Below are 18,896 nucleotides of genomic sequence, written 5' to 3'. Positions count from 1 at the left end.
CTAACTAACTCCCATGTTGAATTTTGTAGCCGGGGCAGACAGGTAGTCGGGGTCTCTTGTAGTGAGTGGTAGTGGTAATGGATCTCATGGTTCATCGAGGTAAACGCCATGGGAGAGCATGTAATATCACATTGACACATATCTCCTTGGGCAGAGATCCTATCGAATTCCGACATTCTTCAGTAATTACCTGCATCTCCTTATCGGAAGCTTAATTCTGAGTTCTCTTTTCCTGCCGATCCTTCGAAAAATGTCGCCCCTTGATCTTAAAGTTGGGGTCGATCATTCTGGAGCGGTCCGATTGACCAAAACTACTAACACAGACAGAAGTCTTTGAAGATGCACTACTAAAAATGCTTCAACTCCCACATGCAATGTGTCCGAAATCTTACGAATTTGGTTATTGTGACACCTCTGTCCCTGACCATCATCATCATCATCATTTTTATCACCATCATCACTCTTGAATCAAAGGAACTTCATAAAACCAGAAGCTTGAAGCCTTCGTCCAACCGTCAACGTTGACGACTCTATGCCTAAATTGTCAAAACCCACCCTCAATTATGGCTGATAATAGATGAAAAGCACAGACTTTGGTCAAATTGGAGTGGCCCTTCCACCGAGATCTGGGTGTGATTTGAGGCGGTTGCCAAGGTGCACATTCTAACTGTTCAACCATTTGGAAAAATCTGATATGTTCGATGATCATCATTTTGATGGTAGAAACACAGGTTTTTGGGGACATTCGCCCTGCTGGTCATTTTCAATTGGTTTGAGGCAGAACTTGGGGTTTCTGGGGACTGTGTGTGTAGTTCCATCACCTTCGACTACCACATAGCAGGATGGCTAGATTTAGAGGACTTGATCTGCAGAGATATGATAATGAAGCCATTTGGAATATACATGCTTATTTCAAAGGAATTAAAGAGTTCATTTTGGTTTCGTCGATTAGAACTTTTGAGGAGTAGTATTTCAAAAAAGTTGGTTTCAGTTTTAGTTCTTTCCAATTAAAGACTAATAAAGTTCAGAAACAAAAAAAATCAGGAAATTCAGGAACTAAAGGCCTTAGTTCTTGGAAACTGTTATACAGTTAATGTGACTTCTTGCCAATGACATTATTATGATTAGTTTGGCTAATGATTGCTCAGGAGTTTGTGAAGGGAGAATACAATATCATCTCTCTTTACTGCAGTAGATCAAGACCTCTACATGACAAGCGTACAGTTTTCAAGGAGGCAGAGCGGGGGGTGATTAAAATCTTTGAGGGAATCAGGGTCAGTTAAAGGAACTGGGTTTAGAACGGGCTTCCGTAAACACACGAACTTGTTATTTGGTACAATACTACTACCACCACCATCACCACCATCATGACGACGCCTCCTAATGCTTCGATTCGAAGTCTCCATCACTGTCGGTTAGGTAATCTCCAAGATTATGGATTCAGAGGGAGTCGTCACTATTGAATCCAGATAAGCTTATCACAACTTCCTAAACCCCTGAGCCATCGTCAAAACGGGGGATATCAATTAAGCAGGAAAAATATTTCTAAAATTCATTTTGGTGTTATATCAGGTTTACGTGGGTGGAGCATCAAAAACTTGAACAGTTATGCAACACGTTTTTCAATGAGCAATTTTCCGTGTTGTTTCCCCATAGGCTCCCTTTCCTTGACTTGCCCCTGAAGGTATCGCTTTCAAACTCGTAGAGCTGTATCTTCAATTGATGAGGGTGTCATTTGGTTTTAGGGTACCATCATGGAGTAAAAAAGGAGATTAAGGTCAATTAAAACTAGCCCGAATCTACTCGCCTTCCCACATTTCGTTTCCAGATGTATACAGTACATATATGAAAGACGAGTGTATTGAGTTAGTGACAGACACCCATAAAACGTACATAACTATCCGTGCTCGTTGTGAATGGCTCCATTTGACTAATACTAGGTATGCGGCTTGAAAAGAGTGTTTTGGAATCCCTATTCCCCGGGGGCAACAGGTCCTGGGTGCAGGGTCTGGGCAGGGATAACTTCCACCTCAGCCACAACCGAATTTTGAGCATACCGGTAGAGTATTATACCCTCCATGACTTTGGAGATCTTTTTCTGTCTTCTAATCTTCATATGTTCAAACGAACTCAAGTGAAGGAAAACCCGTCTCTTTGACCGAGGTCATTGGTGAACTGGCTGAAGATTCATCATCAATCTCTCTCTTTGTGCCTGGAAAGTGGAGCCCCTAGAGCATTAAACTAACTACATAGAAAGTGTCCAAAAGCTTCCAAGAGTGAGAGAGAGTGACGGGGACGATGTATCTTGTTTCAAAAGGAATTGGCATCTTTCAGGCACAATAACGGAGGTATTCCCCCGGGCTCGAAATCATCTGATCCTCGATGACTCACATTCTTGAACACAAGGGTATTCTCCAATATGTTACGTAGTCTATGTGTTTTGTGACGGATTCCTGTTAACTAATTTGCTGAAGGCAAGGATTTTACTCAGTTTCCCAATGATCTCGTGAAGAGGAGGATGTGATATCCCGAGTTGAAACACAGAGCAAATCCAGAATTAAAGGGTAACGATTGATCGTATTCATACCGACGTACGTACGGACAGTATTTTCGGAGCGCGTGATCTAGTTTTCGTGGCCAATGTGCATCTCGTCTACAATTTAAAGGAAATTTGTGCGTGTCATACTAATGATATACTTTCAAACCTGCCTTGGACATGATATGCCCCCTAAATATATAGCTCCCAATTTGAAGGAGAAGAAAAAAAATATCGGTTTCTTTTTCATCTTTTTAGGACTCCAGTGTGATCAAACGACGCCGTGGTCAAATCAAAGACGAACCCTTCTTAACAGCCAGCCGAAAGTTCCTCCAAAGAGATTGAAGCCTCAAATACAATTGCAACAGTTTCAAATTTTCGGTTCATAATGATTATCCCGTAGACGAGGGACCAAAAAAAACGCGAGAGAGACTTATATATTTTTTGTGCCAATTGAAAGCACTTATGTTGAAAAGTGAGTTAAAAACAAAAACAAAGATGAGTCCCATTAATAAGCCATATCAGCCTGCCGCTACTGACCAACGATCGCATGACCAACAAGCTGCTAATCTTGAGAAGATCCTTGAAATTGGTAATGAAGATGGAAATGCCGCCGATGTTTCTTCATCTCCAACTGGCATCGATGAACCGAGCCAGAAAGAACCTCGGACTCCCATCCTGGATAACCGTGAACCAGACAAGGTGGAGAGGAATCGTCATACCGTGCTGACTTTGCCCGAGGTGTCTGCTGAGCGATCTTGGAGCACCTCCCAAGAGAGCCGAGAGAGTGGATTTCTGTCCAATCACTCTGAGAATGACACGGACGAGCTTCCTCGAAGTGATTCCAGCGACAAAAGTGAGGACTCGGATCCTGACCAAGCTCCTCTTGGGATAAGGAGCAAGAAGGGTAAGCGATGCAGTTTAAACTAATGGTTGCTCTGGGTTTTATCACCATCTGAGCGATGAAGTCATTTCGAGCCGTCGGTGAATAGCTACCATGGGCTTTGACAAGGGTCAACTGGGATGCCGCCGTCCGTTTTCAAATGTTGTAAAAAAGAACTTTTCTTGGGCCATTAAAAGGAAATATGGGTTTCGCTTCGGAGGAAACGAGTTCCTGAGGGTCCACTTTTTCTGCAATGGTTTTCATGACCTAATCTGCCCTCCAACCCTTGGTTGGAGAGCCAAACTTGATTTAAATGCCCAAGCTTGAAGTGGCTCAAAGTTAATTGAACGAGGAATGACTATAATTTGAGGTCCACCCTGTCAATGTTGAACACGTCTCTGTGATCCCAAAATAGAGGGCTTGGCACCGAACCATCAAGCATCAAAGTATGCAAGCACGACAGTCTTTGTCAGATCAGTGGAAAAAACTGATAGCCTGCAGTAATTGACAGGGAAAAAAAATCTCCACCAAAATCTACCCCACAAATTAGCTGAATCCATACACAGACGGATATCATGACTGTCAGTGCACTTGAAGTCTCTTCTTCTTTACCCATTGCTTCCCTTAACCTTTGAAGGTCCATATTCAACGATCCGTCACGCACTGAAGTTTTGGTTGGAAACCAAAGTCATGCAAAATGCTCGCCACAATCCGGGATGAGTTGGCAATTTTCCCTCTCCCCTTTTACAATTGCAATTGCAAATCCTGCAATCTGGCAGCAAAGACAAGGCTCAATTTAGATCCTATCTCCAAAATTAGTTGCCAGACCGCAAAAGTCTGTTATTCGCTAACCAATGGGTTTGATTGGCACCTCGTCTCCACGATCTCCAAGATCCTGTGGCTCTTTCTTTCTAAATGACGGGAGATGCCATTTATTGGCATGATAATGGCAATCCGCATGTTTATGGCACGTCTTTGAAATTGCAAAAGTTCGATTGGTGGGAACCAAAAAAAGGGTTGCCAACAGTTGGTAGTGAGTGATTGACATTCTTCGCAGATTTGCCAAATTAGATCACTCCAAACCGGGGATGCGCGTTGAGCGTGGGATTTCATCGGTACTTTTTGTACTGTTTGAGAAGGGATATACGACAAAGCATAAAGTACGGCCAAAGTTAAACGCAGCTTGAGAAATAGTAGTGGCAGCAGTATGAGCATCCAGTGGTGCCAAAAGGGTCCATAAAATAATTCAACTCAGAGTAGACCTGGTTAAACAACATGGAACCAGATTAGGCCATCAATAAAGCGGACAAAGGCGAGTTTTATGACACAAAATGAAAAAAGTATCATATTTTATATTTGCCTCCAAGGGTGAATTTTGCCAATTGTCTGAAGACATGTTGGGTGGTGGCATTCTTGAACGTTGGCTTTTTGGCAAGGTTATCAAGGTACACTCGTACAAGCCGTCTGTCAGTGAATCAAAACTGTCTTGCATTGACCACTGTCAAGCCAATGTGAATGATCACATCGCTTAGTCATTCCAAATTTCTAAGAGCACTTTTGTCGTTCTGTACCTTACCTCCCACTTTGTCCCTGCCAACGAATCGAACCGAATCGACTATGTATACTCATACAGGAACAACAGCTAACAAAAGGATGAATGTCATAATGCCATGTTCAAACATGGTTTCCATTGTCTAGATTCAAGAATTTTGAAGCCATAGCCGCCGAAAGAGTTATTTCTTTTCAACACGAACCTCGGAAGCCATTTTTAAAGCCTCCATTATCAACGTCCTCCTCTACCAGCATCATCACCACCACCACCACCACCATCACCATGCATCAGTTCAGCCGAACGTAAATATGCCCCTCTGAATGGTGCTTTGGTGGATTCGGTCTGGACCACTGTAAAATTTGTGGTGGCGGTGGGGGCTTATTTTGCGTAATTCAATTTTGGCGCCCTTTTTCCAAGAGTTTGTCAGTAACTGTGTCAGTCATAAAAAACCATGAACTAAAGCATGACGTTCCACAACCAGCATTTTATTTTTTGACTTGGCTACAAATCCTGAGCCAAATAGTCATAGTGACAAGCATGAAACAAGTTCGACGACAAACTCCACATAACTCGGAGTGTTGTCGGTCATTATTCCAAATCACATAAAATGAGGCAAACAAGGAAACAGCTTCGGTGTCAGATTGTGTCTACTTAGTCATAAAAAACAAATGTCCATTCTCTGTCTTTGATGGCCTTGCTGGACGAACGAAAAAAATCTTTGAATTGCAATGGGATGTATTACTATAAAAGGAGTATGAAAGCCACTACCAGGGTATTTGAAGTGGGATTTGTACGTACGTACGAGGGAGCTTCATTGTCTCAAAGACCCGCTGGCTGAACGATCAAACAAATCTGTAATTGAATACGTTTTACAACAATGGCACGAATTGTCACTAGGACATCACTCAAGCTCATGAATCAGCACTTGTTGCTCTTCTTGGCCGGCCAAGTCTGGATTATTCAAAGTCAGATATATTGTCTTGGGGGGGGNGGGGGGAATCGCTTATGCTTCCAGTTTATCTGAAAGGTAACTTTTGAGTGGGGAATTCTGAAAACAACCAACGATACGATAAGGAAGCCTGCAACGTTCGTCCGTTCGTCACCTTTAGTGCGTGATTTGATCATGAACTCCTGCGTAACTTCTTCTTCAACTTAGAGCAATAGTCTTGGTTTCCAAACGAGTCTTGCTCAGCTTGATTCGATCTGGGAGGGATTCTGGCCCATACGCACTCTGCTGTATTCTACTGTGTATGTAGACTGAACTATTGAACGTATATGCACCTTGAACATGATGGCAAATTTCAAAGAAGACAATTTCACTGGCCAAACGAAGCAGGGTAAAATCCATGGCCAGACCCCATGATTATTGGCCGTAATTGAAATTAGGGTGAACTGATTTTTGGGCTCACAAGCCACTTATCCTCGGTACTGTACGTATGTACATGTGCGGTTTGGGTCACGTCCCCGATGGTCTTGAGGTGTGTTCTCGGCGAATTTTCCAACTATCCAGCAGTATTTCTGTGGTGAAGGGGTTAAGTAGATCTTGCCGTGGCTGAAAGTTGCATGCCAGCCCTGAATTTGAAAGGAAAATCATAGGGAGGCACCCGAAATCATGATCAAATGAGTGGTAGGCAGGAGAAGTAAGAGGAGGGGGACATTGTTCCGGAGGCCATCCTCTACGCTCTGTACGTACGTACCAAGTCCTCATTCCAAGTGTGAGTGAGCAACCTTAAGGCCGGTGTAATTGTGCTAAGCTCAGGCGATCGTAAACGACAAGCCGTCCGTCTGACGGATGGCAATTGGTCCCTGAAGGAGATGAGTATTGGTGGTCACAACTTTGCCTTTTTCGGGCCTCGAGGAATTTCAAGTTGATTGAAACTCAATTGCCTTTTAAGGTCAAGCCCATAGCTGTCCATATTTCGTGATGATAAGCTCGTTGTCACTCATTGACAGATGGGCTCAATGAAGGGCGAGGATCAGGCATCTATGTAAGATCAGCAATGCCGTCCAAATCCACCGCCATGGCTGGCTGACCTATCTGTATGCAGATTCCACGTCCCTCATTTTGGTTGAATCCCAAGAACCACTCGAGTTTGTTGTTTGTCAATGGCATTTCCACCTTACCGCACAATCAATTATGTTCCTGGATCGAATGATTCACAAATTGGTCGGGTGGTTCGAGACGTAAGCCACTCATAGTCAAAGAACTGTCCAACGGATGAATAGGTGGACCAAAAGAACCATATTGCGGTTCTGGTTCTTACTAAATGATCAAAACAATCGTAATTCATGCACAGGGAGTCCAACTGTCCGATAAGACAAGTATCAAAGACAGTGAAGTTTGAGTTCCTTTCTTTATACAGATTCTATCTAATAACGCAAGATTTTCTGACATTGGTTAAATCTCCATTAATTAGCCGAACAACATTGAGGAACAATCTAGGAATTTGAAATTAGCAATCCATACAAGTATAGGGTAGATCAAATAAATCAAGAGCAACATCCACACTCGTTGCGAGAAACTTTAAATCTTACATATTGGCTTATCACTTTCGCTTCGCACAAGTGCTAAAATCAACTTGGGTTCACCGTGGGCTGCATGGAACCACAAACAAATTTTCATCATTTCATCCGGACCACGACACACTGTGTTGGCCATTCATCTATCTTATGTTCTCCAATCTATGGTTAAGGAGTACAAGAAATAAATGAACAAACGCTTATGATGTGGTTTGGCAGGCTCACCCTGTTTCTTTTCAACCCTTCCATTTTCTTTTTTTTTCTTCTTTTTTTCCCTTACCACGAGACAAACCCGCTTATTTTGAATGTCTATTAGCTTCGATCTGAACGATTTTATGGGCTTCAAACTTGATCCAACGGAAGATGAAAACGAATCCTAATAAGTAGGAAGGTGAAGGAATGGAGGAGATTTCGTGGCTTCGACAAGTCAAGCAAGCCCATCAATGTGGTTAATACCTTTACGTTCACATTCATTTCATCCTGTCTCCATTCGTTTGTTCGGTCGGTCGGTCGGTTGTAATAGTAGTCAATGAGAGGCCATGAAATTCAATCCGAAACTCTCGTCCCTCCCTTCCAATATCCCATTCCTACTGTTCCTTGCACATTGATTCCAACTAAATTCCAACTCCCCCAAATCCATCCCGAGTTAAGTGATTTGATTACAGTTGTCGTGTACTGCAGAAATCAGACGCACACCTTAGATCCACATTCACTGATCTTCATTTGATGACATCAACCAAAAACATACCACAGGATTGGCGGAGCAAATAGTCTGTCTAGCTTCTACGTACAATTTGTCTCATCCCAGTGGCGAAGGATTGACTTCTATCGTATGTTATAGGTGGTTTCAGACATAACCACCCATTTGTGATGATTTAGTTCTGCCCATATTGAACATCTGTGAGCGTTCCAAATGAGATTGGTTGTGGAAATGCGCGAAAAGGCATGACTAACACTCCCCACGACGAGAAAGAGATATTGTGCGGGAGGAATCAGGTGTGAGACTCAGGCATAAGTAGCTGGTTGGTAGCCATCTTTCTTTCTTTCCAACCTACCTACTTGCTTACTCCCTATGGGAGCATTACGGGAGAAGTCTGAATGAACGTTGGTTGGCTGGCGTTTGAAATTGCTGTGTGTGTGTGTGTGGAGGTCAGTTTGAATGGGTGATTTAATAATCAATGGGAACCACGCTCCTCGTTGGTGCTTCTAAGCTCGCTCCGTCGGATTGAAACGCTTATGCTTATGTCCCTTTCATGCATGGGTCATCATTCCCTCTTGGTTCCCCCTAAAGAGCAGCCCGTAGTAGCTCTTCTATCCAAGAATGAGATTCATAATCCCTCGACTAATAATCCTGAAATCTTCCATGAAAGGCCGTTGAATGATGGAATGACTTCCGCGCCCAGGATTAGTTGGTTTGGTAATGCACGTTTACCAATTTAATCCTTCTTCACGGATTTCACATTTACCAGAAGCCAACCAACCCCCTATCCCTTCCCCCTTCCCCTTTCACCTTCTTGCCTACCTTGGTAGAGTGGTAGATAGAGTGTTGTAATATTGGAATCTGGTGTTCAGCAAGCCTGTGGGGCCATTCAAGCAGGAGCAGCAAGTGGCTTGATTTCCAATTCCCGCTTATTCAAAGTATCTTTTCTCGTGTCTTGTGGCCAATTGGCCGATATTGTGGGGAAGTCTTCAAGGAGATCCTAAATTCTTTCCTTCACCCCTTCTGGTTTTCATCATCATCATCATCCGTGTCATCTTGATCGTGGTTTCTTAGCCAAGCTTAAAGGGGTTGGTGGAAGAAATTATTGCGGTAAATCACCACTCGCCAGCAGAAATTCAGAAATTGGCTCCACATTCAGGAAAACCTCATCATAGCCGTGCGCCCAGCTGAATAACAACAAATATCCTCATTGTTCACTTCAAAGCCCCTCTAATGCAGATGTATCCCAGGCTTCAATGAACATGGACAAAGAGTCTACGGCCAATGATGGTACGTTCAACTTATGGCATTAGAGTCATGACGTTCAAAAGGTAGGGGATTTTTTATCAATGTTCATTGCATCGAGAGAAATGTCTGTCACACTAGCGGCAATCAAGAGCCTCCGTTCTACCTGGCTCCTACATTCAAAGCAGGATCTGATCGATTTTTGATTGGGCTCGTGCACCCACCGACACAAATGTCGGACCAAGTTCATTTCCACATTGTTGGCATTTTTCCCTTAAAACTCAAAATGCCGGCTCCGTTTCGGTCTATTCATGGATCTTAACGGATGCGCATGAGACGAGACAAGCTTGCGAAGGGAGTTTCTACAACCAAAAAGGAACGAATCCTTTTTTAATTCTAGGTTCCGAAGCTTCTCTGAAGCCGGATAGGGATTATTATTAATCGTAGACAAGACCCTAGCCCAGGAGACTAAGAGAGATGCCCTTAATGCACAGGGTATTCTGGTTCTGAAATGGTTTTCGCACTTTTTGCACGAGACAACGGCTCACAGGTGAAAGAAATTGATTACAGCTTGACCTCCTGGAATTTAAAGGCAGTTTCACGGGGAATGAGATTCGCATCCGGTAAGGCCTCACTTCAAATTAGATTCCCTTCTAAATCTGATTGCTGTCCTACGTACGCATGTGCAGTATTGCTGTACTACGATAGACCAGACAGATAGACGCACTGCAGTCACTTCTTGAGGGCTCGCTTTCATGGGTAAAGGGCTCAACTTGTGCATATGGGCGGAACTTCGGATTCACACTCGGAATTTTGGCGAGGCAAAAAGATTGATCAGTAATTCCAGTTCCTATTGAGTGATCGCCGGAACCATGTGAGTATTCGAACCCTAGCAACTTGTGAAGAAATACGCCAAGGTTTGGATGAATTTGTACTCTCAATGCTCACCATGACCACTGAGTTCGTAGCACTTTTGGAAAGTAATAAGACTCTGGTTCCTTAGTTGGGAATGCCAACTTGGTTGTGAGAAGGCCGTTGAGATATAATTATTGCTCTCATGCTGATTCGGAGGCAAAAAAAGAGCATCACATTCTTCCATCCGCACACTTGGACCCCTCTGACATTGGTGGCGATGCTGCTCACCCAACCATCAACGATGCAGCCAACAGCTCATCAGGCGGTGTGGACATTGTTGCCTGCTTGAATAACAGGGTTGCCATTGCCTATTTTGACAGACAAAATCCAACCCCAATGCAAACTAAAGATATGTAATTATCTATGATCCACCCAGGTAATGGGATGTTCTAACGGCTGATCTTGACGCGGAGTGTTCTTTTCTTTTAATTGATCAAGTGAAACGAATGCCTTAGAAATCTGATCCTCTTAGACCAGGAATGGAAGCTCGTGAAGATAGTCGTCTTGGACGGTACTTAATATTCTTGCAACCTATTTATGGTCCTGTTTCGGTATTTGAAGGCTATTTTTGTACCTAACTAGGAATCAAGCAGTCACGTGTGTCTTGCACCAAGTACTCGGAATCATGCTGAGGCTTTGGACTTTTCAAATCCAGCCTCGATCTACAACGACCAATAATATTTTCGTTTGATGAGGCTCTAATTTGCCCACCAAAGGGGGCCTCTCGGATTTTATTTCCGAAATAAAAACCACTAGCAGAATGTATTTCTTCAAGATCATCACTGTTTCTAGTAGCTTCTAGAAATTGGGAGTGAGTCTTTGAGATTGCACTTAATATGAGGTATAAACAAGCCTTAGTCATTCAAGACGTTGTGGGTTCGTTCGAATAGATGAATGACACACAAACGGGCTTTCCGTTTTCATACTTTGCATGCAGCCTCCCACTTTGACAGTTGCTCTCCAAAGTTATTGGATGAACAAGCAAATGATAAAATTTGTACCTAGAATGTTCTATCAGTAACGGCTTGTTGCATCCGCGTTTGTTCACATTCAAGCTTGCGTAATACCGCCAGGTTTGGCGATTTTATAATACCCTCTCTAGATAGAGCAGACAGTCTGTGTCCTGAGTGTTGAAGTCGGAAGAGACAGCCCTTGAACATGATCTCTAAATATCGACGAACCCTTGATTGAAGCAGCACTGCGTTCGACAGCAATCGCCATTGATAGGAGGACCATCGTCAGGCTCTGGTTGACGCACAATTCCGTCAGTGGAGGTGGTTTATTTAACATGCGTCAACCAGTCGAACGGGCTTTTCTGGTGGTGGCGAGATAACCCGGTAGCATTGGTTTTGAGTCACTGATACAGCTCGTCTGGTTTCAAGCAAAACGCGAGTATTCGTAATGATGGTGCAGCCGAAAGAAATGCCGTCAAAGGAGATTTTTGGTTGCCCCCAAGTTCACCAGCCCTGGAAGTCGTCGAGTGCGTCAATCTCCTTTTATCATTGGAACTTTCAGCCCTCACGACTGACGCCAAATCCCGGTCCGCTGTCCGTGCTATTGCTGCTGGTGCTGGTACTGGTGCTTGATAGCTCACATGCATCTTGCTTGTCAGTGTATCAATCGAGTAGCTATCCTTAGTTCGCTGACAGAATGAAAAGGTCAGACCAACCGGCGTTTGCGCGGTCACTCCCCGTTTGACACTTTGGTCACGCGGGCTGCGCTCTCGAAGACGCCGTCGCCAATACCATGATTAGGCCTGAATAACGAACAGTCAAGACAGAATGGAAATAGCGTCAACAACGCGTTTTCTCTAGACTCGCAGAGCCCTATTTATGTTCCTATTTATGACTTGCTCTTATTTATGACAAACTTCAGATAGGAAAGTTCCTCTGAGCCCAACCACCCCTCATGTAGTGTAATAACGTGCTTGAGTGAAGTTTGTCTGTTGTTTTGCTAGGATTCAAGAAGAATGATCACCGCTCAAGGGAGAATCTCCAATCCTTGTCTTCTCAAGTTTCTGCGTCCGTGACGGACCCTGAAGCTATCGAGAGTGTCCCCGACGACCTTGAGCGAGTGGGTCCCAAGGTCACCAGTGGTAGTGCCTCTTTGCCAGCGAATCCCAGTGAGCCTGAGCGATCCAAACGACTCTCAAGGATGGAGGTCTTCTACGCCCGTGAAGGGGAACGCGCTGCTTGCATGACCTTTCTCCGGGATCACATCACCCGAGTGGCCGACAAGTCCTCTTTGCAGCGGGCCCAAATCGAGACCATCCTCTCTGATAGGGTAAGAGTTCATCTAAGTACATGTTTACATCTCTTCGTGTTATAAAGTACGTACTGTAAGCGGCTGATTAGCTGTGGCGCTAAGGGTTTTCTAAGTTTGATAAGACCCAACTTGCTTCCCGTTTTTCGGCTGAAGCTCTGGAGGAAATGAAAGGAGACTTGCCTCAAAATTAATGATTGTATGTAGTTAGACGTAGTCCATTTTAGCTTTGCCCTTCCCCCACTACAATCTTAACTTTATACCACATTGGCAGAGATTATGTTCAAATAATGGCTCTGGCTTCACTACTTGTATCACCAATACCCACTCTACGTACAAGCACCACTACAACCAACACCATTGCCACGGCTCCTTTGACTTGAACCACCTCAATAACCAAGTACACACTTGCCGTTCCTAGCACTAGGAGCTCTGTTATTGTGAAGTGAAACTTAATTCTTTTCAAAACCTCTAATCAAGAGTGCCCACGGGGAACAAGTAATCAATGACAAAGGCAACAATTTCGATCCAATGCCCATCAAAACAAACCTACTTCCGAAAAAAATCCCAACTCCAAATAGTCACGGTCGATCCGATCGATTTTAACCGTGCACCTCTTTGAAAACGCCAAAGAAAGAGCACACAGACACACAGAGCTCTTCGGCAATATTTGAGACAATTATTGGACTTTTCAGGGCTTTAAGGATCAAATTGCTGCCAGAACCGTCCCAAACAGAAAGAACAGTTGAGGAGGAGATAGGCCATTTCTTGTTTCAAAGCAACAATAGGGGTCCAATTGTCCATTTGAGTCCTTCGGGAACTGTGTTCATGACTTCAGAGTCGAATTTTTAAGCCTCAAATGAGGCTATAATCAATCACGCCGAATTGAAAAAGAGACCGTCGAGTATGAAGTTTTGGTCAGTTCAACCAGATTCTCTTAAGAAATCGAGAGTGAGTGCAATCTGCACACAATTGGACCCCATTACAGCTAACAAAGGAAGCAAGAAAAGTCACTTGCTCGGAAATTCATACAAGTACTTACGCACTAAGTGCGTCACATTACTTGAACTATTGTTGGTTACCTTTGGAATTCAACGTTTTCTGGATGATAATCCTCCTTCTTCTCTTGGAAATTAGAGCGGAAATGGAAATGGAAAAGGAGAAAGAGGAGGAGGCGGAGGAGGTCAAAGTCTAGGAGACCAACACTCTGGACATGCCATGTGCATGCTCGTTTGAGAAAGATTGGAATGGTTGGTAATGGTGGGCTTGGCAAAGTTCAGCCCACATGTTCTTCGTAATTAAATTAGGTTTGGACAGGGAGTCATGTCATATTTCTTCAATTTCATTTTGGTATGCCTCGTCTTGTCAATTTGTTGGACGAGACGGGCCCAAGGAGGCCTGGAAAAACAAATTTATTTTTCAAACAGGCCACTCAAAAGGAATAGGTTTGCATGAGCATTGGCTATGAGTGGATAGATTCACTTTCCTCATCAGTCATGGTGGAGCTTGGCCTTTCTAGTGTTAAGCCATGGACGAATAGCATGAAGCATTCATCCCAGCCAGACGTATTGATTTCGTTAGAGATTCAACTATGAACCAATTCCTTTGCCATCCCATCATTCCATCCACCCATCCATCCTTCCGTTGCTCTTTCTTCCTGGGCGAAATCGAGCACCATGAACTTGATGAATATCTCAATTGTTTCGAGTCTCACCGTGCAGTAGCCAGCCATTGTAAAAAAAGATGATATCTTGAAATTGCTTTGTACCTACTTCTGGACCAGATACATGCTGAATAATGCTGAATGAATTGAAAATTTGATAAAACTCCAATTTTCTATTTGCCCCCTGTGCAACATTCTGACATTTAAAGGAGGAGGATCTTTGCCTCCCACGTAGATGTTTTTTTATTTATTCTTGTTTTCATTGGTCCATTTCGAGATATTTGTCTAGGCACATGTCTGATCAGATCGTGAAGTGTGAATTCTCGCTCTCGAGCAATCTCAATCGAGAACTTTTTATTCATAGGCCTTCTCATTTCATCTCCTCGAGTAAGATCTCCTGATGATGATCATCATCATCATCCACGAGTGGTATTTGTGTGATGGCGAGAAAAAGAATGAGTTCATTGAGATATGAAGTCTCTCGAGTGGTTTCACAAAAGGATTTTTAGTTCGACTTGAGATGGATTCGCCGTCTGATGGCAAAAGGCACAACTTGAGCATATCCAAGCTCTCGCCCCACGTGCCATTCTGAATCACCAAGATGGATTCATTTTGAGCACCAAATGGCACTCACTCGACGGTACATCAGTGATCATTATTTGGCATGACTTCAAGATTGAACTTAACGTCATTGGTTTGGCTTGTTTCGTTTGCTTCGTGGGGTTGTTTATATGCAATGTGCCCAAGGATCGATTATGGTTCCTTGAAGATCCCCGCTGTAAGAGACCAAGAATGATCGCATGTGCCTCGTGATTGACACACTTTTGAGTGACATTCGGCATACTGATGAGGCTCTCTATATTCAAATGGTTGTCCTTTTTCAAAACGGAATGAAAGAACGGACGATTGAAATGTAGACCTTTTTGTGCACCATCCTGGTCCGTCTCGCGAATGATATTGCTCCAACCATTCAGAGCTCGAATATCAAATGGGACCAAGGTATCATTGGCGAAATGCGCCGTCCAGGGTGCTGTGCGCACTACCTTGTGCGTAAGAGTGAAATGAAGGAGCACGCTCTGGGCATATCAATGGTGTCAATCTTAAGGGTAGCAAAAACACCTCGTCCTCGCGGATAGCTCTTCTGATATCGTTTGCCCATCCATCAAAAGCTCACCCCTTTTGACAGTGGAAAACCAGTATATAGCGTTCACGGTTGCTTGGTCTTTGGTTCGCGTTGTAGTGTGGTTGGTGTTTGGTAGTTTGAGACTGGACACAAAATAACACCAAGCCATACGGAATGCATATTTGTGTGACACAATTTGAAGTGCAGTGTCCAGAATCTGGAACCAGTTTTAAATGATAATTGTAATAATTTCCCATCTCCTTGTCATTGATGTGATTGGCAGTAGCCGAGGTGGGCGGGGAAGTTCAATACCATTCTGAATTTTGTGATTCCTTTCCAAGACGAAGAGGGCGGAAGTCTGATAATGAAATAATCATGTCGTGTGCGGCTCAAGCTAATAATTGTGGCATGATTGACAACGGCAGAAATGGAAATGACATATTTTTTGGAGATTGGCGGGGTCCACTTCGACTCCGACTCCCACTTGAACAATAGATAATAGATACAAAAATTGAGAATTGGGAAGCAAAAAAAGACCACGTATAGACATGGTTGCGATGACTACCAATCAAGAGGACATGGACCTGGGATATTATGCTGAGCCACGAATCACTCGAACCGTTGCTATTTAAAATACCTTATAGCTAGAAAATGATCCGTCAATTCTTTTTTCTTCTCTACATTCTGCACATTAAGTGATTGCCAAACTATTTGCAGAATGTTAAGAGCTAGTTTAGCTTGTTCAGGTTGCTCCAAACCACTTCAGTTCAGCTGTTGTTGTTCATCCTTTCGTCCGTTCTGTTGGTGAGCAATGATCATACCAAGACCATGGTCAACTTAATAAGAAGGGTTAGTTAGGGCCCTTTGTCTCGAAAGAAGCGAATAGGGAAATGACTTGAAGATGATATCGAACTTTTGTCCGATGCAACCTGATCAAACTCAGGGACGAGTCAGTGAGTGGTTGGGCCCAGCCTAGGCCTGGGCCTGAGCCTACCTTATTTAGTTGGATCAACCACCGAAATTAATGTGCATTAATGGAATGCTGAAGAGCCTCCAAATGCGAGGAGACGGTGCATCATTTGGCGCAAAATTCCAGAAACGAATCCAAATCACCAGATGGATTCGTTGTAATCAAGCAACAATTCTCCTTCACGCATGCACTAATGTGCTGGGTTTTGCAGTCATGTTCGCATACATTTGGTTTTAGATTGAACTTATGCTTCAACGCGATGAAAGCAGTAGTGTACGTACTTGTCAAGGCCAAAATTCAGCCCGAGTATTCTTCCATGAGTGTGTTTGTGTGTGTGTGTATCTACTTATCTTCCTGGACTTGACTGAAGTACCTACAGTACTGCAATCGTGGTCTAATCCTGTCCCAAAGAAACCGTTGCAAATTCACGCTTAACTGTGGGGTGGGGGCTCTGCGAGTGGTTCTCCTTTTTGGCGTTTTTTCGTCCTCGTCGCCTAGAATTAGCTTCAAAATATTGCTTCCAGCCATTTTTCTCCTCCATTCTTCTCAGTTTTCTTTCGCTTCTCTGGTTATTTCGTCTGAGCCTTCCCACCAAAGTCAAGAGTGGATCTGCTACACGAGTACAGAACACAACTAGAGCGCCAGTTTGAGGGCCCTCTGCGAGCATACGTACTACATACCTGGTGGTTGAGCCAGCCACGGGGAAGAAGCACGAAAAAAGTGAGCTTGATAAATTCAAGAGGCGGAAAGACATCGATGATTGATCATTGTGTTTCCACCAAAAAATTGAATCCTTGAATAGGGAGCAAATTCTTTTTAACGATGTTTGAAAAAAAATCAAAGGGAACTTCCAACAACCAACAACCAACAGCCAACCTTCCCCCCTTATCGAAGTTTCAATACGTTATTGCCTTTAGAGGTAGCTTCAATTTGGTGCTATCATTCAGATCTTTAATCCAATTCATGGTCACCCGTACATTTTCAATTTTCCCACCAGAAAACACCCGTAGCTGACCGGTTGAAATGTCCCTCTAACAGAAAGACATTAGCTAGAACTGAATTTTCCATCCAGTAGCTTTAATGACTTGTCGCTTGAAGCGTTTCTAGATATTTCAAATCAAAAATGAATAATGAGTACGCCGGAGAATATGTCAAGTGACCCTGCTTATTAGACGTAAATGACATGCCATTCACATTTTTTGGGAGGTTTTTTTATGCGGTTAAGGGTGGCCGCTGGCATCAAGTGAAATAGCGGCGATGACTAATGTATTTAGTATTGTCTCTAATGACTCAGAAACATGCATGACACTCCCTAGCGCACACACAAGGAAGAGACTCATAAGTTTTTTCCTCGTCAGAGCCACATAAATCTGGTTTCGTTTTATTGAAAAAATACACAATAGACCATGGTCAAAAAAAGGAACATAGCACAGGAAGTCAAAATCAGCAGACTCAAGTTATTTCCAGCATTCAGGTCAACTTCAAGCGTGTCAAGGCGTTATCAACCAGTCAATGACGAAAAAGATCAACTCCTAATCATCGTGAACATGCGTAGTAAAAACTCAGGGCCCTTTTTGTGGTTTCGATCCTCTGAGGGAGGGAAAGTGTGTGTCAGACAATTTCATGCAGTTTTTGTCTTTGATTTTTTTCCAGGACTTTGCCTTCCATTTCTTCAAACTCTTCGACAAGGAGGGCAAGGGGCAAATCAGCCAAGAGAGCTGGATCACGATCCTCAAACAGAACACAAGGTAAGTCACTTCATTTCATTAGGATGCCTCAAGTTGAGGGAAACACGGTTGGGGGTAAATGATCTATTCTTCGCTTAACTCGGAGTGCCAAGAACTAACCAACCAACCAACCATTATCTTGCATGTTGTCCAAAAATAAATCTAAACCAAAGGAAGCGAACAACTTTGCACTTTCCCGTATGGCGGTAATTATTTAATTAGACACTTTTGAGACATGCACCATGCCAGCCAGCCCTCTTTACAGCCTTGTTGTTATTGCGTCTGATGGTACACACACCATCACACACACCTGCTGCCGTGATTTGCTACAACCAACCTAAAGATCGCCTTCTAATCGACATTCCGCGCTCCTCCTATACTCGAGAGAGTGTAAGATACCTCGGATGCCAGTAGTGCAGCTTCAATGTAAATAAATTGGATATAAATGCAAGTAGGGGCATAATTGGACAAAATAAATCATGCAATAACTTTCCATATCTTGCCGTATTGCGCCAATACGATGTAGTGACGGTTAGCTTGGCGGACTCGGAGCCCGTCGCTTGATGAAATTCTTATCCTTGAAAACATTTTCAAGTCCAGCAAACCAATAACGTACCCCCTTGGTACCACCTACTTGTAGTACGTTGGCTCCTCTGAAATTGTGTGCACTCTTGAAATGTGTATTTAAGTGCTCCATTTAAAGAGAGTGCTTCCGTTAAAATGTGACATGCGGAATTTTTGGGCCAAATTCTGAGGAATGGACATGGACGTATGGACGTCTGATGGAAAGATTGAGAGAA

At 43.4% G+C, this 18,896-nt stretch overlaps 1 protein-coding gene across 2 annotated transcripts in view; it reads left to right on the top strand.

The window, feature by feature from the left end:
* The window catches only part of LOC131889338 (uncharacterized), a 68,962-nt gene that overhangs the window by 19,591 nt on the left and 30,475 nt on the right, over positions 1-18,896 (top strand). For both annotated transcript variants that reach the window (XM_059238424.1, XM_059238425.1), the window contains exons 2-4: positions 2,795-3,443; positions 12,309-12,634; positions 18,023-18,117. In XM_059238424.1, the coding sequence (XP_059094407.1) occupies positions 3,002-3,443; positions 12,309-12,634; positions 18,023-18,117 (863 nt within the window). In that variant the 5' untranslated portion in view covers positions 2,795-3,001. The remainder of the gene's footprint in view (positions 1-2,794; positions 3,444-12,308; positions 12,635-18,022; positions 18,118-18,896) is intronic.

The sequence above is a fragment of the Tigriopus californicus genome, chromosome 10 (assembly GCF_007210705.1).
Source record: "Tigriopus californicus strain San Diego chromosome 10, Tcal_SD_v2.1, whole genome shotgun sequence".
NCBI lineage: Eukaryota > Metazoa > Arthropoda > Copepoda > Harpacticoida > Harpacticidae > Tigriopus > Tigriopus californicus.
The sequence above is the reverse complement of the archived record's forward strand: the minus strand, read 5'-3'. Positions and strand labels throughout refer to the sequence as shown.